The sequence below is a fragment of the Plectropomus leopardus genome, chromosome 3 (genome assembly GCF_008729295.1).
Source record: "Plectropomus leopardus isolate mb chromosome 3, YSFRI_Pleo_2.0, whole genome shotgun sequence".
NCBI classification, from domain to species: domain Eukaryota; kingdom Metazoa; phylum Chordata; class Actinopteri; order Perciformes; family Serranidae; genus Plectropomus; species Plectropomus leopardus.
Window position 1 is genome coordinate 16,066,884 of NC_056465.1, and position 25,294 is coordinate 16,092,177.

General features: G+C 39.2%; 1 protein-coding gene across 1 annotated transcript in view; it reads right to left on the minus strand.

Moving 5' to 3' along the window:
• Nucleotides 1-25,294, minus strand: part of abca7 (ATP-binding cassette, sub-family A (ABC1), member 7) — a 36,406-nt gene that overhangs the window by 6,826 nt on the left and 4,286 nt on the right. The window contains exons 5-40 of the mRNA XM_042515504.1: nt 24,547-24,671; nt 22,565-22,683; nt 21,925-22,122; nt 21,688-21,780; nt 21,072-21,309; nt 20,417-20,556; nt 19,784-19,900; nt 19,424-19,621; nt 18,283-18,488; nt 16,645-16,821; nt 16,040-16,262; nt 15,635-15,856; nt 14,713-14,917; nt 13,625-13,738; nt 12,783-12,954; nt 12,299-12,430; nt 11,821-11,960; nt 11,523-11,660; nt 10,853-11,094; nt 10,541-10,598; nt 9,712-9,914; nt 8,415-8,544; nt 7,224-7,369; nt 6,893-7,017; nt 6,229-6,336; nt 5,579-5,771; nt 5,207-5,301; nt 4,697-4,729; nt 4,459-4,564; nt 4,301-4,375; nt 3,906-4,075; nt 3,024-3,201; nt 1,528-1,643; nt 886-1,030; nt 470-593; nt 42-171 (exon numbers count right to left, since the gene is read on the minus strand). Coding sequence (XP_042371438.1) covers nt 42-171; nt 470-593; nt 886-1,030; nt 1,528-1,643; nt 3,024-3,201; nt 3,906-4,075; nt 4,301-4,375; nt 4,459-4,564; nt 4,697-4,729; nt 5,207-5,301; nt 5,579-5,771; nt 6,229-6,336; nt 6,893-7,017; nt 7,224-7,369; nt 8,415-8,544; nt 9,712-9,914; nt 10,541-10,598; nt 10,853-11,094; nt 11,523-11,660; nt 11,821-11,960; nt 12,299-12,430; nt 12,783-12,954; nt 13,625-13,738; nt 14,713-14,917; nt 15,635-15,856; nt 16,040-16,262; nt 16,645-16,821; nt 18,283-18,488; nt 19,424-19,621; nt 19,784-19,900; nt 20,417-20,556; nt 21,072-21,309; nt 21,688-21,780; nt 21,925-22,122; nt 22,565-22,683; nt 24,547-24,671 — 5,334 coding nt within the window. The remainder of the gene's footprint in view (nt 1-41; nt 172-469; nt 594-885; nt 1,031-1,527; nt 1,644-3,023; nt 3,202-3,905; nt 4,076-4,300; nt 4,376-4,458; nt 4,565-4,696; nt 4,730-5,206; nt 5,302-5,578; nt 5,772-6,228; nt 6,337-6,892; nt 7,018-7,223; nt 7,370-8,414; nt 8,545-9,711; nt 9,915-10,540; nt 10,599-10,852; nt 11,095-11,522; nt 11,661-11,820; nt 11,961-12,298; nt 12,431-12,782; nt 12,955-13,624; nt 13,739-14,712; nt 14,918-15,634; nt 15,857-16,039; nt 16,263-16,644; nt 16,822-18,282; nt 18,489-19,423; nt 19,622-19,783; nt 19,901-20,416; nt 20,557-21,071; nt 21,310-21,687; nt 21,781-21,924; nt 22,123-22,564; nt 22,684-24,546; nt 24,672-25,294) is intronic.

Here is a 25,294-nt window from a genome sequence, read left to right on the forward strand (position 1 = left end):
TGCATTTTATTAGAATATTGGGAGAGTTGATTAAAACAAACCTGAAGTTAATGAAGAACTTGTACTGCAGCAGTATGGTGAAGATGAAGAAGATAACACCTTCAGCTGCCATCGCAAACAGGTTCTTCCCCACAAAGTCCCACTGAAGAGGGTCCAGAGTCTGTTTTGTCCCTGGAAGGAGAACCACATACAATCTTTACAAGCAAATCTCTTTTCAATCATCAGTCCTATGTGTTTGCTGCGGTCTAACATGCTATTTAAGTGTTAAAGTATGTATTCAATAATGCCCCATAGATTTCCCTCCTACACATAACGGTCTAACACAATATAAAACTTATACTGTACATTACATAAAAGGAAAGCAAGAAAAGGAGAGGAGTATTTTCCAGTTTCCAGGGTAAAATAATTTTCTGCTTTGACATACTTGACAGATTTTTAAATATCTGTTTAGAAGTGGATATATAGGTACCCAGTCTCTGGAAGGCATCTGCCATGGCCTGGTTTTTGGCCATGTCAATGAGTCCTCGTCCCAGGCAGAAATGAGGAAATATGAGAAACACTTTCTTCAGGATCCTGTTCACCTCATTCAGATGCTGGGAAAAAAGAATCAATCACTCAAAAATCATGGAATATTTTGTTTTTGCTGCATTGCTGTGATGGACTCGGCAACTACTGCTTTCCCACATCACTTAAATAATACATTTGTAAAATGTCCAAACTTTTCAAGTTCAGAGCTTGATGCGATTGAATTCAAGCTCTCACTGATGTTGCTGTTATAACTGTATAGCTGCTTTACAGATTAACGTTTATGCACATCTGAGCCTTCTGTCATTTTGTCATATGATGACGTAGCCAATAAATAAGGATTTCTTTCTCTGTTTGTACCTCGTCAACAAACAGCTCCAGGACGAAGGTGGCAATGCTGCCATTGATTCCAATGAAGAGGTTGATGGAGGTCAGGACCACATAGGCTGTGCTGGGGACGGTGAACACAAAGGACGCTGGGTACATCAGAGGGGTGATGGACCACCTAAAAAGGACAATTAGATTATTCAATTCAATTACATTACTTTTGTGCATGATCCAACTGAGGAAATTGAGACTTTGTGAAATGGAAGCAATTTAACCTTTAATTATTGTTCAGTTCTATAATACAGAAATCACCCTGTGCCTAGATAACTTAAAGATCACTGCTGGAAGTGTGTTTGTCTTTTAAGTTTCATAAGATGCAAAATAATGAATGAAGAAAGAAAAATCTAAATTAAGATTCAGGCTCATGATGTCATGAAGTATACAGGATGTTCTCAATCCCAAATGAATGAAACATGCTGGTTAGAATGATATTTGGTGAACTATTGAGAAAAGATTAAAATACTGACACACAGATTAAAAGGTAATTGTTCACCCTTGAGCATGGAAACAGACATGAGTCGCTCTGATTGTTCAGTCTGTTCAGATATGATGATGTATGATTTTAAAAGAGTAACAGTAAGGACAGAAGTCAGTGTTCTGTGATCTTGGACGTACCCGTAGAGCAGGAGGAGCAGGACGAGAGCGGGCAGGTTAGTCTCTGACACATACGACTTCTGCTGGAAGCAGATGAAGATCAAAACCACCATGGTGGCCGGGACAGTGTAGTTCAGCTGAAAAGATGACAACATGATATTTTAGGGAAAAAAAAGAAGTCTGTCTTTTGTCTACTGAATATTATTCTCAACTGAGAATCATCTAATGCAGATTACTGACAGTAGAACTGAGGTAAGATTTTACATCATCTGTACATGAGAGGCCTCACTGCACCACTTGGAGACAAACACATACATGTGTGCAGTTTAGGTGAAGATTTTCAGCCCTCCAAAATGCAGCTCCGTGCACTGAAGGTCCAGCGTGTTGAATTTAATAGGATATATTACTGGAAATGGAGTAGTAGTATGTTTTCTTTAGTGTAACATCACTTGAAAATAAGAACTGTCATGCTTTTGTTATCTTAGAATGAGCTGTTTATATCTACATAGCTAGTGGGTCCTTGTCTACGGAGTACGCCAGGCTGCACTACAATGTTTCTACAGCAGCCAAGAATCAAAACATGAACCGAACATTGGCTCCAGATAAGGCCATTTGTGTTTTTGCAATGGCCACTGTAGTTTGCAGCCTCTCCGCGACGAGCCAAATGGCATCAGAAAAGCACTGATTTTTAATGTGAGTGACTGGGTGCATTTGATTTGAAGAGGAAGAGACCTCTGACATCTGGACTTCTAAACACTGCAGGAATCCTAACCGGGCGTTCATGCTTAGCACACAGGAGATGTTTCAGCTGGTTGCAATCTGCAATCCTTACCGCAAATGCCTCTGTATCCTATACACTGCTCCTTTCAGAAAATGCAAGGAGCTGCATTGGTAAGGACAAGATGATGTTGCATTGCATTACAGTAAAAGTTAAGGCCAGGTTAAACTTTTTTTACTGGAGCCTGCACTGGCATTTTTGTTGCAACAATACAGTGACATCATTAAAATGAATCACATTTCATGTGATGTTGTTATCTGTCCAAACACAGCATTAGCTTTACTACAAAGTTGACAAGGTAAGAGGTAGAATTTAAATTAGATTATTTCAAGGTAAATTAGGTAATATTAGGTTACATATTAAAATTTACATAACAACTATTTTGACAGCAAAAATATGATCTGAATATAATGTATGTGGAAAAGTTATGATGAAGAAGCAACTCTGTAGCTCTATTGAACACAACCGGCTGAGTGTAGGAAATATACCATCACTGAGAGAATGAATCTTTTCCAGTAAATGCTGACCTCTCCTCTACTGTAATTCTGCATGCATCAACACCAAAGGATTTTAACCAGTTCCCTCAGATACAGAAATCCCACCAAATTGATTGGAAATCACATATTTGCATATTTTGTACCATTTTAATTTGAGAAAACTTTACAATAAAACATGTGAGGGACTTGTGTCTGATAAGAGGAAGGAAGATGTCTCTTCTCCTCCCTCTTGAAGTACTTACCATGTCCCAAGTGAAGTTGGCCAGCCAGTAGAGGACCGGTTTGACCCCGCTGACAAACTGAAGGTGTTTGGCTTTACTGACTCGCTCCTCAATCAGAAAAAGGACAAAACTGGCCGGCACAAAGGACATAGCAAAGATCACGCAGATGGAAACCAGAACATCCACTGATGTGGTCATCCTGACAGGGAAACCCGGGAAAAACACAAGTCAGGTAAAGAAACACACATATCAGCATAAACAATAAAATGTGATATTGATATTGATATTTGATTTGATCAATAATACATTTTCCTTGTAACTCAATATATACACACACACACACACACACACACACACACACACACAGTATTGTGCTGTGCAATAATATTATGCATGTTTGAAGAGGCGATGTGGCTAAGAGGTAGAGCGGCAGTTTGGTCCTCAGCTCCTCCAGTCAGCATATTGAAGTATCCTTGGGAATAGTTATCTCCAAACTGCTTCCGATGGCTGTTACATCACGGTGTGAGTGTGTGTGGGTGGTTACTGAGCAGCAGGTGGCATCACGTACAGTAGCCTCGGCCACCAGTGTGTGAATGTGTGTGTGACTGGATGAATATGATGTCTAGTGTAAAAGCGCTTTGAGTAGTTGGAAGACTAGAAAAGCACTATAGAAGTGCAGTCCATCTATTCTTCCTTCCAGACATTTCTTTTACTCATTTTCATATAAGAGTTCTTCTTGCAGTCTTTTAATGCTAAAATCCAAGCACAGAATTTAAACTTCCCTCAGATAATAATCCATCAGATTTTAAGTGTCCTGACTAAGCTGAGTTTACCTCTTGAGTCTTATAGGGGGGTCATACAACAAGGACACAAAACTATATCAACCAACAGCAGTGAACTAACATGGCCATTTCCGCGAGCTGTTCCTTGGTGAGGTTGAGCGGATGGTTGTAGGCGGTGATGCCGTGTCTCCTCCTCTCTGGTCCTGGTGGCAGACTCGCTCTCAGCATGCCGTTGTTCATCACGTTGACAAATGACACCATGGCATGCCATCCTTTGTTATTGTACCAAACCTGAGTGCAGAAAAAAGCGAAACGTGTATGTCAAATCAGTTCAAAATGTGACTTTGTAACTACAAATTTTGTTAACATTTTTGATTGTGAATTTTGTTTTTGGAATTCATTAATTAACATATTGCTGATACTGTATACTAAAAACCACATAAATACACAAAAATAACAATGAAAATAGACAGGCTAGAGAAAATGAAGGGAGAAGATAAATGGGCACACATTTACCTTGATATTGTTTTGACTGTTCAGTCCTCCTAGAAAATCTGGCAGTCTGTCTAGCAGATGATCCAGTGAGCTGTTCTGTGACAAATCAAAGAGCACCATAAAAAACATTCAGAAAAAACTGCAGTTTCAGTTAAACATGTCTGAAACCTCGTTTATACCTGTGCAACTCGATAACGAGTCCTGATCGCTGTGACTGAGTCTTGTACATGGTGGACCTGAGATAAAGTCTGGGTGGAGCTTCCTCCGAGGGAGAAACCTCCGTATCTGCGACACACAAAAGTAAAACAGTTTGTTTCTGTCAGTCCTTCAGAAAAGTCCAAAAACCTAAAACTGCAGATACTATGGCTCTAAGTACTGCAGATATTTTGCCTCCAAAATTTTATACCAGCAGCTTACCTGAATTCATTCACCCACTTCTTGGTTTTTAGGCTGTTATGACACACAGGGAAGAGAGTGAATGTATGAAGAATATCTTTTTTAGGAAACACTAACAGCGAAATACATACCTCAACTGTCTGCATTAATACCAGGGTTCTGTCTATAGCTATCTGTCTTTTCATAATTCAACATTTCGGCATTAACTCTTAGAAGACATTTTTTTTCTAGAAACATTAATGTCACCCCTGAAATATCAGCTATTGGCAGCTTTAGTATAAAACAATAATGTTAAGCACCATTGTATGTAGGCTAATAAATAAGTAAATATATTTGACCAAATAGAGATGCAGTAATTTTAAAGCTCAATTTTCAATCACCACGTGAAAGGAAAGCACTGGTAATTTATTTTAAAGTCATGCATTTAACCTCAATAATCTATACCAAAACTAAAAACCTAAACTACTGGAAAATGAAGCAAAATTAAATGAAACACCACAATAAAGCATGTCACTGTGTTAAATGCAGTACCTTTTCTTGAGGATCTGAGAGTAGGTTTTCACCAGGTAATCAGAGATGTTATAACTTGTCAGATTCTGGAGGATGTCTCCGGTCAGCCTCTTAATCTAAAAGAATTTTTAAAAAAAGAAAAAAAAAGTCAAACGGGCCAGATACAGACACATGCTGCAGTATATTTCACCACATGATAACATGAACAAACAAACACTGAAGGAAAATATATAATTTTTTTTTTCTACAAAATTGTGTTTTGGCTTTTATTTCCAATTAACTTAAAGTACAGTGGTGACATTTCAGTCAAAAATGAAATCCCTGGTGCAGAAGTCAGATCAAGCAACACTGCATTCTGCACATAAGTCAGTCCTGAGCTGACACCACACCAACCTGTGGAGGTGGAAGTCCACCGGCACCCTGCGGGCAGTCGGGGAGCATCCTGCGAACGTCCTCTGTGCTACACAGACATTCAGGAGATGGTGTGTCTTTGCTCCAGTTGCCTCTGCTGAACATCTGCCAGGTGGAGTAGGAAACCTGTGGTCGAATGAACAAGCCACCCCGCTTGCCTTTACACTGAGGACTCCTGCAGGGAAAACAAGATCTGGGATTTAAATATTAAAATGTTGCTCTAATGTCTGGTATTAAAAAATGAATTACATTTAAGTACTAATATTTAAAGGTATACAGATTTACCCAAAGCAGCAAATAACAGTTTGCAGAGATAAAGCTTATAACTGTTGAAATTGCAAATCTATTGAGAGCCAATAGAGGTCACACAGATTACTTAATACCCAAAATCAAAACACTTTGTGTGATTCACAGGAAAAGTTGAATCACATTTACTTAAAGATAAGTAATCCCTATTTTAAGAAAGTATGGAATTGCCTTCTATCGTGTTTTTCAGGCTTTTCTTTCCACTTCATTTACAGTCCTGATGTTTTAGAGACATGTGTTGCACTACTGTCATTACTGCTCCTTTCAATTCCTGTTCCTTCTGGTGCTGCAGAGAAATGTTATTGAATTCACAGGAATTGTCTTACGTGCTGTTGTCTTCTTCCTCTTTCTCCATACACTTGGTGCCAAAACCTGGCTGATCAAGCAGAGCTTCAAGTAGGTTCTCCATGGCCGGGTTTCCAGGTGCATCGTTGCTGTAAATATTAAAGAAAAGGTCAGGACGCTTGTCAGAATAAGATAAGATAATATAAGATAAACTTGTCCCTGGAGGGAAATTTCTTGGGCACATAGTGCATATAGCTGCATCGCAAGTACATACATGGCATAATAGATAACAAAAGACAACACATTTATAAACACAACACATATTAGGTATCAACATGCTGAGGTGAAATAGAAATGGCAGCACTATTAATAAAATAGGTAGATAAAAGCTGATATTGCACCTGCCCTAGTGACAAAACAAGAGAGCAACAGTATAAAGACCCCTTAAAGGAATTAAAAATTGTCATAGAGGACCACAAATACATGTGAGGAGCAAAATTTTTAGCATCTACCAGAGGTCACTGACATTAACTGCCCCATTAACTACATCCAAAAATTACAATAACAAGGCATTACGTGAAAAACACCACCAGTTATGTCACAGAAGTAGAAGAGTATATCAAACTTTTTCACGGCAGAGGAAACTGAGAGAAAATCTTTTCTGTCCTGAGTAAGTTAATAGTAAATGTTTGGATGGAGGTCTACCTGAAGAAGGTGTACTGTTCTCCGTACATCCAGGGCTGCAGCTGCAGGGCGGGATACTTTCCAAACGGAGGAACAATGAGGCTGAAGAGCAGAGCGACCAGCACAAACACAGCAGGCAGGACGATCTAAAGCACAAATCAACCTTCAGCTGAGAAAACAGCCATAGAAGCATCATAAAATGAGAAGTAGAGTCTTATTTTAATTAACAGAGACCCTAACCACTCAACCAACTGATGGAGAGGAAACAGTGTTTACTTTTCTTATGAAACACATAAACTCTATGATAATAGATGGCCTTTGAATCTGGATCTCTCACAGCCTCTTTCATCACCTGAGCAAAGAAGCCCCTGCGGCTCCTTCGAGCATAAAGCCAGCGTTTCACAAAGAGAGCTCTCAGCTGCTGCCAGGTCAGCCACCAGCCGGTCAGCGGGATCCCACCTCGGCCATCTCCACTCAGCAGGTCTGTCTCCTGAGGTTCTGCAAGCAGGAAAAATCACAGCATGAGAGCTTACACAGATATATTGGGGTGATGGAGGCAGAGCGGTCCATCTTTTAAGTGATGAAGACTCTCTCAGATCAGAGCCACAAAACACTTTTGCATTATATTGTTTTATCTTTAAAATCATTTCTCATTTAAAAGGCAGTCACGTAGCACGCAGATTCCCTACAATTGTGGTGGCTTAATCAGGCTTAAACAGCGACTAAAACTGTACAATCTTTGTCTTAACCCTCTGAAACCTAGACAGTTTCTCATGTTACACTCAGATGCCTTTATACAAGTGTTTAAACCTTTGAAAGCTGAGCAAATTGGTTTGTTCGAAAACAGGGCTAAAAAGGCAATGACCAACTTGGCAAATTTCAAGACATAAAAAAAAAGCTATATATATATATATATATACCTCTATATAGAAATGTATGGCACTTTTCTTTTAGCCATTTCCTTGTTTTTATTTATTTATTTTACAAATTTTCTATTCTTTTTTGTGTGTGCCAATTTTCAGGTAATTTTCTTGTAGCTTTTTAACTAATTCCTTGTTAATTTTTGGGCAATTTCTTGTGAAGCTGCTCATTGACGTCCTCATGTGTTATTGACATAAATTGAACCAATTTGCTCAGACATCAAGGAGTTAATACTTTTTCAGATCATTTATCATTAAGTTCTGTGGGGGAACAGAGAGTGCGTATAAGATTTGGTACTGAAACATTTAGCACAAAAATGTTTGCTGTGTGTGTGAGCTTTTATGAACCCATAATCATTTAAATGCCTTTTACTTGTCAGATGAATGAAAATAAATGCTGTTTATCTAATCTGGGGTAAAATAAAAAACACACTGTCTCTATCTACATGATGATTTCCAGTGAGGGATGATCTGATGGTACCTTGCTTACGAAGCCTTTTCCTTCCTGGCAGCATTATGGAGACAAACAGTCACAGTTGGAGACGAAACAGCAGACTGACTGGACATGGAAACACTGTGTGGTATGTACACAAATCTGTGTGTCTGCAAGTGTTTGTGCATACCTGTCTCTGGTTCCTCAACTCGTTGTGTCTCAGCTCTCTGCCCAGCAGAGGGCTGCAGCCTGTGGGGGGATTCAGCCTGCAGCTCTGGCTCAACATCCACACCAGTTTCCTCTGCCACTCGCAAAAAGATCTGGAAATTAATAGAATAGCAATGATACAAAGATTAAACTTTTGCTTACAAACACAAGTTGCTTTCTGAAGGGATGTGTAGTGTGAAAAGAATAATTCGCTTCCTGCATTCAGTGAATTTTAGTTATGACAATATGGTAATTTTCCAAGGTCTCAACAGACACCTTTTGCAGCCCAATATGGCTGAATTTTTAATTAAACTCTCACCTAATTCAGCTTAAAGTTCAAACCAGGTCATTAATTTAAGTTTGTAAACATTTAAGCTGCTAATATTTCTCTTGCCAGGTTTGGAAATAAAAGATACATTTTTTCATTAAAGAACTGAAAATCATCCTCAGTTCCTCACAGCTCAGCTGCAGACAGCAGGTGGCAGTATAAAAGCATCCAGCAGCTTCACAGAGGTCAGAGGAGCAGAGAGTGAGTGGCTTATTCTGCCTGAGTAAACTTATCGGGCTCCACTATCAGTGCTAATCTGATGCCAGCGTTAAATCCATTAAGAACATGGCTGCTCCGCAAATATCCAACCCTCCTGATTACACCTGGTTGAGCTCCGGTAAATCCTGCCCACATACATGCATGCACGCACACACGCACAGAAGCATGCACGTATGCACGCATGCATACTTGACACACAATAAAAAACATAAGACTTAAGGGTCACTTGGAGAGTGCTGACTTCTGCAAAGGTGAAGTTCTTCTGTAATATGCAAATCTGCAAGCACAACCACTATAGATGTCTGCATATATTTCCAAAATAATTACAGTTGTCTCAAATATTGTTCTGTCTAGGTGAAGCCTTATCATTTCAGCTGTCCATTTATGTTTTACTGCCACATTTCACACACTTGACATATATTTATGAACACCAGTTGCCAATTTATTATCATGTACGTATGTAGAAATATCAATGCTTAGACTGAAATCATGAACATGGCAACAAAAGGAAGACATTTTCACCACAGTCACAAATAAAAAGCTCTTGGTGGAGTGCTGTCTGCAGCCTTAATGAGTTTTAGTTTATATGTGTGTTTAACTGGCTGCATAGCTGTGGGCATGCAAAGTAAGTTTAGAGGAACCCTTGGACCTTTATCATGCCAGTGTTAGTCATCTTTTCAGTGGATCAAGTAGCTTATTTATTTATTTATAAAAAATAATGTAAATGGCTAACCTCCTCCAGAGCGCTGTCTGACAACCCGTAGCTGCTGATGCCCAGCTCGGTCAGCCTCTGATCCAGTTCAGACAGGAAAACGGCCAGGCTGCTGTCTTTGGCAGCCGTCTGCGGCAGGTTGACCACTGCTTCGCGTGCTGACTCCTCCACCAGCCTCGCACCCGGGATGTGGTGCTGTGCCAGTGAGAGCAACGCCGCCAGGTCTGCCGGGAAGACAATGATGGGGAGAGACATCATGCAAAGACAAAGACTTGAGCTTGAAATACTAAATCTGCTCTCTGAATAAAGTAAGCCGAAATGCCCTGTAAACTGTGTATAAAAACCTAGCGGAAAGCAGCCTATCTTTTAACATGATCATGTGGTTTGGTAATCTGATCATCCAGAGGAGGAACAAACTGCAGAATCAAAAATAATAGGGAAGCCACAAAGGCGTCTACGCAGCATATACGAAGAACTCACTAAAATTATTAATGGCCCTTCTCATCCACTACACAGTGAATTTAAACTCTTACCCTCAGGGAGGCGTTGCAGACTACCGTCAGTGAATAGAAATATCTATGTTTTTGCACAGCATGATAATTCTACATGAATACTAATTAATTGTAAATTATATTTGCTTGAATGTGTATCACTGAGACCTATTTTTATACTTTTAACGTGTAATGCATTGTTGTCCTTTTATATTTTATGTCTATGTTTTCAGGGCATGTCTTTTATGTATATTATGGTGAAACTAAAGGCAAATTTTCACATTTGTAGACAATTAGTATTTAATAACACTGAACCACCTCAGCTTGTGGTAGAGGCCAGACAGCACTTTAACACTTACATGAGCTGCTCTCCTCACTTCCTAAGCCGGTGTCTTCACTCATGGATGACTCGCTGTCCTGAAACACAAAGATGAGTTCCACCTTACTTTTAAAGGCTCCTTGTTTCACTGCTGTCGTGTTGTTATCACCCCATCTAAGTTACTAAACTTGATTTTTCCAAGATGTTGATTGATGAAAACTTTTTCTTTTCCCATCATAATTTGTCCTTGTCCTTTGTCCATTTTGTAGGTGTAGTATGTGTGGACGTGAAGTAAAGCATGCATACGGGACTCTTCCAGGGTAAGTAAAATTAGGGAAAAAAAAAGAAAGACCTTAAGAGGAGGCAGCTTGTTGGTGCTGATGCTGTTGCTGGTGCAGATACTGGTACTGCTGGGAGTGCTGGTATCCAGTCCCTCCCTCTTCACCACAGTGAGGTAGTAGCCAGATCCGAGGCAGGATTTCAGGAAGAGTGGTGAGCCACAGCAGCACAGCTTCCCCTGAGAGATGATGGCGATCCGGTCACCTAACAGCTCAGCTTCGTCCATGTAGTGGGTGGACAGGATGATGGTCCGGTCTGATGGAGAAAGACAGCACCGACACATTAATTATTTGTTTTACTCATGCAGGTGTTGTAGTTTGCCTGTCATCTTGAGATTTTTTCAGAGTCAAGTGAGGTTCTCTCTACAAGTCTCAAAATAACAGCGAGCATCTCCTAAAAGAAAAGCACAACCAGATTTTTAGCAAACTTACAATAAAAAGACTGGATCAGGGAAATTATACTCTGTTTTCAAAGCACTTTCTCATTAACACTTGTGTGATTATGTAGTCAATTCAAGTAAAGACAAAAAGAGCTTTGAGGTTGCATTTCTGGTTTGGAAATTCAGGCTATTGTGCACTTCTGGCCTTTTTGGCTTATGGCCCTTCAAAATAACATGTCCTCTCATCCTCCTACTTAGATATAACAATGAGATCCACAGCTCCACAGCATCCCTTGTCCTGCACCTTTGCGATATTTGAGAAGCAGATCCCAGATCCCTCTGCGGGAGTAAGGATCAACCCCAGCAGTAGGCTCATCCAGAACAACCACCTTAGAGCCGCCGACAAATGCGATCGCCACAGACAGCTTCCTCTGCATGCCACCTGACAGAGAAACAGAGTGGGAGGGTTTTCATTTCAGAACAGAAATCTAATTATTTTTCAGGGCAAAGATGAACACAAATCCACAAACCACAAACCTACAAACAGATGAAAGTGAGGTTCAGGTCATGTTTGTATACAGAAGTTAAAAAGGGAAGTTTACCTGAGAGGTTTTTGGTCTGTTCATGTCGTTTGTGCAGCAGACCGACATCTTCTAGCAGTGTGTCCAGCTCAGCTTTCACCTCTGTTTCAGACAAACCCTTCAGACAACCATAAAACCACACATGCTCCTCCACTGTTAGTCTGGGAGAGAGAGAGAGAGAGAGAGAGAGAGAGAGAGAGAGAGAGAGAGAGAGAGAGAGAAAGAGAGAGAGATGTGTTTCAATTTGAAAAACAATCTGTGTGTTTTTTTGGTGAAATCCAAGCCAACTAGATAATCTAGTTTTGCGCAGTGTGCTTCATGTATAGCATACATGCTTTTTAGTCACTCCTTGTGGTAACTATTTTGTGTTCTTTTAATCTCAAGAGTTTTTTTCTGTTTAAATAGAGGTTAAATAAGTAAACACATACAAAATAAAATGACTCCTTGTTATCAGTGTTTTGCAAATGAACAAAGCAGACACTGGAAAGATAAGCCTTACATGTCAAACAGGACATTGTGCTGGGGACATACTCCCAGCGTCCTCCGGATGATGTCCATGTCATGGCGGATGTCCATCCCCTTGATGTATACAGTGCCCGAGGTGGGTGGAAACAGGCCAGTCAGGACAGATCTGACAAACATCACATATATTAGAATAAATATTTTGTTGAAGCACACCTTCCACTTTAAATTAGACCCTTGTCTCATACCTTTTGCAGGCTTTTTGTGACCATATGTGGGCTGATGCTGGTGTAGTGACTGTCACCTCACTATTAGTATCATTTACAAGCCAAAAAGATTACAATAAAACAAATGTATAATGGTAAGCATTAAGAAAACATCCCTCCAGATTTTACTCAACCAAAGGGACTAGTTCTGCATCAAATCATTAAAAAAAGCTCTAAACTGCCCTCATACATTAAATGATAGAATGCACCAGCGCTGACGGTGATCGTCTTTCACATGTCAGGTCTGCTCCTTACATGGTGGTGGTTTTGCCGGCACCGTTGTGGCCGAGGAACGATGTGATCTGCCCCTCGTAGAACTTCAGGTTGAGGTGATTGACGGCAAGTTTGGCGCCCTTTTTGTAGATCTTCACCAGGTTTCTGATGCTCACTCCGAGGATCAGGTTAGAGGGCTCTGGTTCAATATGATCTGATGGTAGAAACGTATTTATTTAGAAGAGACGATATAACATGAAATCTATGTAAATGTTGGGGAGTTAGTTTTGGGTTATTACATAAAAATAATTCTGCACTCACTGTTATTTTAGAATTATAATAAAAGCGTCATATGTGAGCAAAATTCAGCAGTGGGACCAACACGTTTTAACATGATGAGAACTTCACTGACTTCACTACAGAACACAAGTCCAAAGTGAAAGGGATTATGGGTAGCAGGAGTCAGACAAAACAATGTGAGATCTGGACTGATGCTCATCTGCAGCGTCAGTCTCCTTGTGCTCTTAAACCTTGTTGTTAATGGGCTTATTGTCTCAGCTCATTAACATGTAATTAATTGGCTTTACCAAACAAAACTACCAGTATGGTCTTCTAACTGGTATTAAGACCAGAGGAGAAGACTACAGACGGCCGCCAAAATGAGCCCTCTAAACTCTGTCTAATAAACAAGCTGCTCTTTAGAGATGTGACTTCTGTTCACGAAATTATGCTTTTAAATAAACTTTTCCAGTGTGGTTCAGACAAAGAAAGCCAGCTGTAGCCATAATCATACTTTAAGATGACTGTCTGTGACAGAAAAAAAATGATTTCAGAAGAGGAAGAGAAACAGCTGTTGGTGTGCAGCAGCTTCAAGAGTTTTGTACCTTCGTCCTGATCTGTAGGTGCAGGTGGAATCGGCATGCCTGCCTCCAGTGGGGCTCCCCCCCAGTAGTTGACCTGGAAGATGAAGTACCAAGGCCTGGGGATCCCATATTCACCTGATGTAACAACACGTACACACACATATTCACAGATTCAGTCAACATTAAGTTTTATAACTGAGTCCAATTCAAGCACAGAACGTTTGTGTGTTTTTGCTGAAAGAACCAGTATTACCACAACATCCCTCTATACATCTGTTTTCAGCAAAACACTCATATCTGCTGATTTAATTGACTTTGGTTTTTTTTTCACTGTAAAGCATCTTTGAGTATTGTGAAAAGTGCTCTATAAATGAATGTATGTATTATTGATATTATTATTATCTGCTGTCACTAAAATGGTGAGTACAATGTTATGCTAACCTACAGACTGATTTACAGCCGGGGCTCAGGAGGTAGGGCGGTCGTGTACCAATCAGAAGGTCTGTGGTTCAGTCCTACATGTCTTCTGCTCAAGTCTACATGTCCAAGTGTCCTTGGGTAAAGAACTAAACTCCAAAACATGTAATTCATTGTATGGTAGCCTTAGTCACCAGTATATGAGTGTGTATGTGCTATAACATGCCTTAAGTGATTGCTCAGACTAAAAAAGAAAAACGCTAAATAAATGCAGTCCATTTTTATAAGGGGAAAAATTCTCACCAAGGCAGGGCACCACTAACACAACAGACCAAATATTAAAGAAAAAAGTCTAGCACTGAAATTTATAATAGGGGGAAAGAAACAGTATTGGTGACATAAAATTATCTTAAAGTTGCAATTTTCCTATTTGAATTAGATTTTAGTTCTGAATGATATGATGATCTGCACACTAGTATCTCGAGACCTGTCTCTGAAAACCACAACCCAAGTTCGACACAGTTTTCAAAAAGATACTCAAACCAAAGTGTGTAGTTTGCTTGTTTGTCAGGGATGGGAGACTGTGGTCAACCTGCATTCACAGCATCTATTACCCTCTAACTGCAAATCAACACAAAATAAATTTAAGTTCTCATCAATTAAATATAACTATAAAGGTCCAATTGTCGTACCAGGAAACACTGCTTCGATGTACCAGGCCGCTGTGGCGTAGATGAAAGCATCGATATAAAGCATGACTATAGAGGTAGTGAAGTTGTACGAGTCTCCTTCCACAGGGCTGGAGTGGAGGTTGTACCACTGGATGCCGACACCTTGCTCTTCATACTGAGAGAAATACTCACAGCCAAAGCCAAAGGCAACAGGTGAGAGGAAACTCTGAGGAAAGAGGAAGTGGGTAATTTTTTTATTCAATCTATAAATTTAAACTACATTCAGACTGCAGGCAAATCAGATTTGTGTCATCAGATCTTGAAGGCAGACTGTCTAAGCTGTTCTTTGCAAGTAATCAGGTCAAATTTGTGCATCTAGATATCAAAAAAATCAACTGCATGGGTTGCTGTGAAAACAACATAGATGTAAATAACTACATAGCAACGCTGGTGGCGTGGCTTTCCACAAAGAAACCAAGAAATGGTGGTCCATCATTTTTCACTCTAAACAGACAGCTGCTTGGTGTCTGTCTATGGACTGTTGTTTCACATGTTGTCCCTGTTAGCGTTCTTCTGGTAGCAGCATGGATCTGCACAGCATTTATGTCAGTCTGGATTGGACGTGGTCATTGTGTGTTGTGTTTAATTTGAGTGGCCAGAGCATCTGGAGTGAGACGCCTCCAAATGTGGTTTTTATTTAATATGAAATAATTGCTATTCATTTTTTTGTTGTTGTTGTTGTTGTGCTGTTCAGACTTCCTAAAATTTAAGGGATAGTTTAAAAAAAAAAGACTTGGGCTGTCATGCTGAACACAGCCTTGGTTTTGCTGCTACTGTGAAAACAAATAAAAAAAAAACAAACAAATTTAATCATTGATTTTTGTACAACTAGGGCTCACTTTTCTAAGAATGTTCTGATTGTGTCTATAACTAGTTTACTCACAGCAAAGACTCGGTGGGTGGTGTTGAGGCGGTCTCTCCAGGCCACACACAGTACGTATGGCAGATAGAGCCCAAAGTATATGAGCCCTCCACACGCTGCAGCCAGGTTGGCTTTGGAGAAGAAGGTGCTGATGAGGAAACACTGCATGATGGTGGCCGTGGCAAAGGCTGTCAGGAAGAAAAACACAACAGCTGGGTCGCTGTATGGCAGGATGTCTCCCCACTGGAAAGAGACAAAGAAAAAGTAAGAAGATTTAACAGTGACTACAGGAGAGAAATGTTACAGATAAACAAAATCTATACATTCAGCATCATAAGAAGCTATAAAACACCTGAATACTTTACTATGTGTATTAATTGTGTATTTTTTCATTAATATATATTTTATGTTGAATGGGCATCTTGCCTTGAGCAGAGCAATAAGGAGCCCTGCAGAGACCAGGAAAGGAATTATGCTGCTGATGAACCAGCTGAGCCACAGCGTTCCCGTTCCAAGACCCATAATCCTCATGGTTTCCTTCAGCCTTGCCTCCTTCTCGTACACCACACCTTTGATGATCATCGCCACCGAATAGATCCAGGCCAGTGTCATGAAGAGTGGCAGAGAGCGGTTCAGTACTCGAAGGAAACTGTTTGAATTCAAATAATAAAGCAGTAATTACGTAATTGTGGTCTAAAGTAGAAGGTTGTTAAAGAGTACTTTTTAAGACTAAAATGATTTTTCCTGTTCTTTTGAAGTTATATTGAACTCAAACTAGTCATGGGTACTTCTTAATTCCTGTTATGAGTCTATTTGGAAAATAGGGCCTGGTTAAGAATGACTTTCTCCCTTAAAAAGCTACCATTAAGGTGTCCTTGAGCTAAGCAATGACTGCCACATGCTCCATACAAACTACTCAGTGGCTGCTCAGTATAGGATTATGGCTGTACTGGTCTGTTCACAGCATGAACACATACAACTGTGTGTACTGTGACGTTTCTAAAAACATCAAATTACACCATGTGACTCACACATCATCCACATAACAGGGGTAGGGCATCTGCTGGATGTAGATGCCCGTGGTTTGTTTCACTCCCGTCAGGATGCGGCTCACAGCTCTCTCCACCAGGTCTTGGACGTATACGAAACCACCCCATATGTAGCGCATGTCATTAAATGGGTCAGCTGCTGGACCGGGATCCCAAAACCTAAAGAAAACAAAACACCAAAGCTATGTTTTTGTTTTTTGAAATCTAAGCGCATAGAAAAGTCAACACCGCAAAGAAAAAAAGAAGAAAAAAAAGAATCACCTTGCTGCCAGGTGAAAACTAAACACTGGAATGATATAAATTATTATGGATGAAATTTCATAAACCCATGAGTTGTATATCTTTTTTTTAACACACAGAGGATCAGGTTATCCTTTCATTCATAAAAATATAAGAATTAATTTTTTTTTACAACTGACAGTAAGAAGTCTTGTAGAGCAGAATACTGTATGAAATGCTGAATTATTTAATAATATAAAATAGGGCTGTCAGCGTTATCACGTTAATCACAATGCCATAAAGGTCTGTACATAACACAGTTCTTTTTTTAATTGTGCTAATCGCCAGCTGACATTCTCGTTTTTAATAGGCTCTACCAAGTTGTGAAGCTAGAGTAACAAAACTGTATCTTATGAAACTAGAGGACCTAATGAATCCAGTGGCATCAACCGTGTCATGCTAGCTTCTCAGGAAGGGGGCTAAATAACACTCCAAAGTTAAGGCTAAATTTTGGTGATGGCAAAACGGTTTGGCCTTTTCATATAAGTCCCTTGACCTCTGACCTCAAGATATCTGAGTGAAAATGCATTCTACGCGTACACACGAGTCTCCCTTTTACAGACATGCCCACTTTATGCTGGTCCCATGTAGTATTTTTATGTAATTTGATTCCTTATAAAGACAATCTGGTAGGAATTGCTTTACCTTGTCATTATTATTTTTTTTTATGACCTATGGACCTCTCTTTGAGATGATAAAGTTTTGAAATGAATTAAATTGAATTGAATTATGAACTTAAAACTGTTTTGAAATGCAAAATAATGGTATTGAAAACCTGATAAAAAATGTGATTAATCATGATCAACTATGGAAATTCTGCAATGAATCAAAATAAAAAAAAATGTTGTTTGACAGCCCTAGCTGACACATTTCTCGTGCTAGGAGTTTTGAATTGTTAAATAGATTAGGTTGTATCTGGGGCGCCTGGTGGATCAGTGGATAGAGCAGGGACCCTATGTATGAGGGCAGTGTCCTTGCCGCAGCAGCCGCAGGTTCAATTCTGGCTCGTGGCCCTTTGTTGCATGTCCGCTCTCTCTCTCCCCCTTTCACGCTACCACTCTGTCCTATCAAATAAAGGCAAAAATGCCAAAAATGCAATCTTTAAAAAAAAAAGAAGAAGAAAAAAATTAGGTTGTATCTCAATCTAGTTTGTTCAGTTACTCCACGGGTCTATACATTTCAGAGAAGAGTAAAGTAAATACAAATGGTTTAAACAATAGCGTAGCATGTTCAGGAAAGACATATTCACATGACAACAAGTTATTTTCTTGTAATTTCAATGGAAAAGTTTTACATACTCATGTAAAAGAACTGCAGGTAAAAAGCAAGATGTCTTGGTACCTGTCCTTAATCTTGTTGGTCCGAGTGACATCGTCAATGTCCATTCGGATTTTGTAGGTGACGTGAGGTGGCAGTTCAGGGGATGAGGAGTTGGGCAGCAGGAAGACCACACCCGCCCAGAACTGCCTGTCCTCCAGCAGCTCCAGAGCCCTGTCAATCATCTGACCCTCGGTCTCCAAGCCCTCTAGCTTGTTGAGAGAGAAACACTGCAGACGAAATGCAAAAGATAAGAGCGATAAGTAACTGGGAAGAGAAGCTGAAGTTAAACTTTACTTATACTTAATCATGTAACAGTCACACTAAGAAATACTTTTGCAAAAAATGATGTGACATTATAGACCATAGAATATGTAACAAAATGCATAAATTTATTAAGTAAAAAAACCCCAACATTTTCCTTGTATAAATCACTGTAAAAAGTGCAAAAGTCAGTGTCATTTAATAGAAATCTGGGGGGAAAAAGTAACGTCATACAATAAACATATAGTAATAAATAAGAAAAAATAAATAGATGCAAATAAGAATAAATCCAGCGGAAAAAAAATCTGTGAAGAATTTATGGTTACAAAAAATTGACAATATTATATAATAAAAATCTGAAAATACAGAATTAGAATCAAAAACAACACAAATATATGGTATAAAAAACAAATAGTCAGTTAAATATAATAAAAATAGAACTGAACAGCATTACAGTATAATCAAAATAATAAAATGCATTGTATATAAACATCTGCATAAAATTAAACTGGATTCTACCAAGTTTTTAATGAAGCAATTTGATTGCAAAAAAATGTCTACTGTGTGGTTGCAAAGGGGTTAAATCTGTGTAATGGATTCACCGATCACAACTTCACTATTTTCACATCTAACCAATTTTCAAAAACTCAAAAAAAGCTAAAAAAGATGATGGTCCTGTTTGAAGAAAAAAAAAAAAGGATAAAAAGAGACATAAGGTAAAGACACCCTTAAGTTGTTCTGTGAAATCCTGTTCACTATGCAACGGGTAAATATTAGCATTAGCAACAGTCAGCATAATATAGTTTATCAGTAGGTTTAGGGCCAATTAAATTACGGATTTTTAAAGTTTCTGACATATTTGGAGAGTGGCATTAAAACAAGAAAGACAAAGGTAGAGAACCTCAGTGACTTGTGCAAGGGTGGTGATGGTATGACTGAGGTCATTGTAGACGTCCAACCAGGTAGGAGGTGCACCGGGCTTCCTTGGGGTGTCTGGCGAGGGTGTGGAAAGGAAACGTGCAATCCGTGAGGCTGTCCAGGACGTGTTCTCCAGACGCATGTTGACCAGTACTGCAAACTCTGGCCGTCTCAACAAATCCTGTCATACAAATACAAACTCTTTTTATTTAAAACAAAACACTACAACAACAAACAACAAACAACCAAACAAACAAACAAAAAACCCCCAGATTTTTTAGCAACAAATGTATCCCAACACACTCAACCCTTGTGCCATGATATAGCAGCTGGTGATTCAGACCTGCAGCAGCTTTATTTCCACACTGCTCTCCATGTAATTCTTGATTCGTGGTCCGACCTCCATCCAGGCTTCATTAAGCTCCTGGAGGATCTGCAGATCCTCAAAAGTCTTGTTCACCTGCAGGAGACACAACGTGTAGTTAGTGGAGATGGCTGCATTTGCTTCGCAATAACAATATATTTAACTTGCTGCAAGTACAACTGCAGAATACACTTTCAATCCAAATTTCAGTCACGCTCTAAACTGTGCATGACCAACACACACACACATAAATAGTGAGACTTTATCAATCACAAACTAATAAGCTTCCATGTAAAATCTGATGTCTGTTGGTTTCAGCAAGACATGCTTTAAATAGCAATGAGACAAGTTTAAATTACATAAAGTAACATATCAGATACATGTCTTCTACTAGTTCATGTCAAAAATAATTCCATTTCAATTTTCAGCAAACACCTAGAGGACTTGTTGATGACATCAATTAGTTTAGCAGACAAACAGCCAACAGCTGAATTCTTACAATCATTCCTAAAACGTTTGCGATTAATTGTGGTGATAACTTGTCTCTGGTGGACAAGAAGTTAGTCAGGTGACAATCTCTGGATGGACTCTCTCAGATCTGACTCTCTGTACCTCTTTCATGACTTGTCGCACTGCAGGAGTGTCTGGTGTATACAGCAGTTTTCCAATAAACAGAGGTTTTATTCCTCGCCACACAATGCGGGACAGAGGGTTGGACTCCATTCCTTGGATCAAACTTTTACAGAACGGAGCTGCAGGAAGGGAAGAACAGACCCAGTGGTACGAATGTTACACAACAACACCTTGTTAAAAAGAAAATCTTAAAATATCACAAAAGTATCCAATCATGAGAAATCTGTTTTTTGCTGTTTTTTTAATTAATGTGGAATAAATAGGAATATGAAAACCAATTGAAATTTCCTAACAGGATTTTCCTAAAAAACAATATATAGACTCACACAAAAGTAATCCCTCTAAACAAAGCATGTCCAAAGTCTGACCGTGGAGCCAATCATAGCTAAGTAAGATTAAACAGTTTGTCTAATTTGTCCGGGACTTTTTTTCACACATAACCCACATGATGTGAGAAGCAGCTGACCCAAGGTATTTTCACATTATATAATCCGACCCCCATTAAATAAAAAGTTTGGACACCCCAACTCTAAACAACTGGACAAAACTAGGGCTGGCTTTCACTTGTGTACAGTAACAGCACACAACAATTTCTGTATAGTATAGCTTTAAAATATCAGTAAAAGCTCCTTACTAGTAGTGTTGTCACCGTCCAGGTCTGTGTCCTCAGTGCCATTTTTTCCCAAGAAGGACTTGATGTCATTGTCCTCATACCAGTTGAGTGATGGGATGCGCTCACCGCCAACCTCAGGGTGACCGCACATGATCCTCGAAAAAGCACGGAAACTCTCCTTGGGCAGCGCAGAGCGATTCTCGGGAGACAGAAGACGAAGAGCTGCGCCCATGTCCGTGAAGCTGGAGAGAGAGGAGAACTAAAAGAAGACAGATAGATAATAGCGAAATGTTTGGAGGAGGAAGAGAAAAGAAACAGAAAAGTGTAAAAATACAGGGAGAAAGCAAATTGTAAAGGATAACTTTAGTTGTTTGGTTGGTTCTGTATAGTCAGAAAAAAACATGTACAAAAATAACAAAATCTTAAAGTACCTCTAGCTGCCACCATAAACTGCAAGGTTAATTACACCCAATGATATTAAAGCATCTATGAAATAACAATCTTTCAATGATGGCATGATTTGTTTATGGTGACTTATTTATAAAAAAATGCAAATGTACTGCACCACCCAAAACTTTTGTGGAATCAACAGACTGTCAAACAAAATACAGACATGACAAAACAGGTATACGCTTACATCATCGATGAGGACAGCCAGCTCCTGGGAAACTGAGGTGACAGCCTGACTGATGACCCTGAGGTCTCCAGCGTTAGACATCAGACGTTCTCTCTGACAGAAAGAACAGCATCAGATTTACTCATCACAAATACAAGCATCGCCATGTCCCAGCAAACATGCGGAAAACTGTACTTGAATATAGTGATTTTTGAACTCGCAAACAAAGTATTTTTGAAAAACGTAGCTGATTCCTACCGTGAAAAACTTGGTAAAGTCAAGCTGAGAGAGGAAAAGGCGTTCAGCCTCCTGCAGGACATCAGCTGGCAGGTTACACAGCTGAGTCTGAAGATTATTCATGGCTGCTTCTCCTCCGTCCACCGTTAGAAACTGTCCCAACATGCTCGCATTACACACCAAGTCCTTCAGCTGCATCTGAGCTCCAGCCACAGAAACCTGGACAGGACAAAATTGATGCCCAAAATTTGCCTTTAATAGTGTTAAGCTATTAGAAAAGTAATACACCAAACTGTTTCTTAGCTGAAGTTATCATCTACTTATAGTACCTATACTGTGGGCTACTTATTTATCAAAGCCAAATAGCTTTTATATCCATTTTTTTTTTTTATTGAACTTTTATTTAATACAGTCATTCAACAACTCATAATTCCAATTATAATTGTGAAGTAGGGCTTATTTGTTACCCTTAATTAATTATAATAGATTTAATTTTTTTGTCTGGATTAAAACTGACTGGATTTAGGGAAAATCACTTGATTTGAATCCCAGAACAGATTAACCAATTCAACAAAAGCCACAGGCTGAGGGCTTTAATGGGTCCTTATTCTATACACATACTTTCATTTTTACTATCAAGGATTTACAGTCGACAAATCACCTGAAAATTGAGACGAGCCTTCAGCAGCTGGTCGACAGTCATAGGTGACAAGCTGCCATTGGTCAGGAGGAAGGTGGAGAACGTCTCATTGGCCCTCAGATATTCTCCCACTGGGAGATCTACAGCAGAAACACAATCATGAAGTGCTGCACAGTGCTACAAAAACAACCACACACTAAAACACACACTGTATTGCAAGTAAAAGTCCACTTTAGAACAACCATTTATATTTTGAGTAGACCGCTCTACACGAAGGCAGTTTGCAGGTTAATTCATGGTCTGTGGGACAATAACAGAAGACATTTTGTAGGTGAAAATAATTTTCGCTCATTTGTAGCTTTCCAGGTAATATATGACATCCGATACTTATGTATTCTGCATGTTTCATATTTCACATATCTGCTGAGCACAATTCACTCTATGAAGTTAAACATTGTCTGAAAAAATATTGCATATGTTGTAAGAGCCATGTGCAATTGTTAATCACATCTTACAATAACCAAATTGTATTATAAATGCTGCTGAAATGAGTGGCACTTTGCATCATGCATTATGAACATTATCCTTCAACACATGACAACAAGTCACCAAATAAAAGTTAACAAATAACATTTATAGAAAACAATATTCCTTAGGAAAATAAATATTTAGGAAATGTGCCTGATTATAAAAATATCCTTTTGATTGGGTAAATGCAATTACTTTAAATAATAATAATTGAAACAATAACTTCAACCAAATAAATTTTTGGTGCTGAGTAGAGAAGGTAGCAATGTTTAATTGTCTTATCGACTAATTGCATACATCCCTTGTAAGCACCAAGCCATTATTTGATAAAATTGAGTTGTTTGTCATCTGCGTTTTCCAGCATTCATAACCGTGACTTTCAGCTTACCTATAGTCATGGTTTGTATGGCTAGACTGAACTTGAAAGGTCAACCAGTCAAGTCACATTTTTCGCTGTGAGGTTGATCTTTACCACTTTGGTTAGATATGTATGTCTCCTGAAATGCTTTAACCCTGAGATCTCTTCATATAGATACAAAAGCTAATTTGAAGCTAAAAATCAGCTTTATGTTCTCTACAGTATCAGTGAGTGAGGACTGTGGGAGTCAGCAGTAACATGGGATTTGTTGCAGTGAAAACCCCACTGAAGAACCTGCTTTCATTCATCCAATTGTTTGTCATGTAATTTAATCTGCCTGCAGCACGGAGAGGCAAAACATCCACTCTGCGCTGCTTCACAACAGCAGTAAATGGCTACATTCATCCGGTCGCTCAACACCTGTTTAAAGCCATTCATACAGATCAGCTACTGACTGCTACTGTACGCTCTCATTCCTGCTCAGAGAAGAGCCGAAAAAAACAAAGAAAAAAACAAAATAATCTGAATGGATTCAATGTTTTTTTTTGTACTCGATAATTTGCAGGGACTTAATCCTCCTGCTATTAATGGCATTTATTTCTTTGAATACCTGTTTATTTTTGTTTAATAAATAAAAAAGGTAGTGTAAGTGATTGAAAACTTAACATTTTTATAGCAATCTTTTTCATCAGTGCCCCAACATTTAAAGTAAAGAGTTCCTTCTGTTACATTCATTAAATTCGAACATTGCATTGATCTTCCTTCTTCCTGAACTTTACCATGTTATGACCTTGTTTAAGCCACACTGCAACTTCACCAACAGAAGCCAAGGCTCTATTGGGTTTCTCCATATACATAATTTATTCTGATTCTTGGAAAGCAACCTTAAAGATATACCTTGGCACCATCATATACTCGTGTCCACTTTGTGTGTGTCTTCTGCAAAAATGACTGTACTCACTCATTACTGGCATTATAATGAAATCTAATCAATGCTCTAGAAGTGCCCACCCTGAGTGGGTAATAATAAATATTAATAAAGAAAGTGTCACAGTGTCAGAATGTCAAGGTATCTCTTAAGGTCGGTGCTAGAAGAGATTCAAACAAGCTGTGGTACTTGGCCAGACTCCAGGTCTCTCTCCCAGCCTTCGGACACTCTCCATCAGGTCCTGAAAGCCGGAGAGGCTCCGGTTTCCACTGTAGGACAGAACAGTCTGGGCGTCCACGAAGAGACGAGACAATCTGGAGGAGAAGGACAACAAAAGAGGTCTTAACTAATAATGGGCTTTATAAATAAAATTGACTTGACTTGACTTAACTGGGACAAACACATGGCAAACTTTTTAGTTTACCAGAAATCCTGAACTTTACATGTGCAAACACCACCAGCTGTGTTAAATGAAGAGCCCAACTGACCCAGAACATAGCATGGCTACCTCAAGAAATGTATATTTTGTTGTTTCTTGCTTGAAATTAAATATTCTGACTCTCAAATAAGATGGAGTTTTACAGAAGCAACTTAAAGCACCAAAGACCTTTTTTTTAACAGCCTTTGGTGTCAACTGCATCTCCCCACGATAATAAGCAGTTCTGACATAAATGTGGAAGTGGTTCAGCAGGTAGAGCAGCTTGTCTACTTATCACAAGGTTGGGCAATTTGATCCCCAGCTTCTCCTTTCTACATGTCAAAAACAGTGTCCTTCCTGATGGTCAGACCTGCAACCTTGCCTGGTGGCTTGCTGCCTTGAGTGTGTGAGTAGATAAAAGCAACATAAATGCAGCCAATTACCATTTCCATAAAAGAAAGGAATAAATTAGTGCAGGTGTCTTCCAACGATTTTCTGGCCAAGGACCCCTTAAGTAAA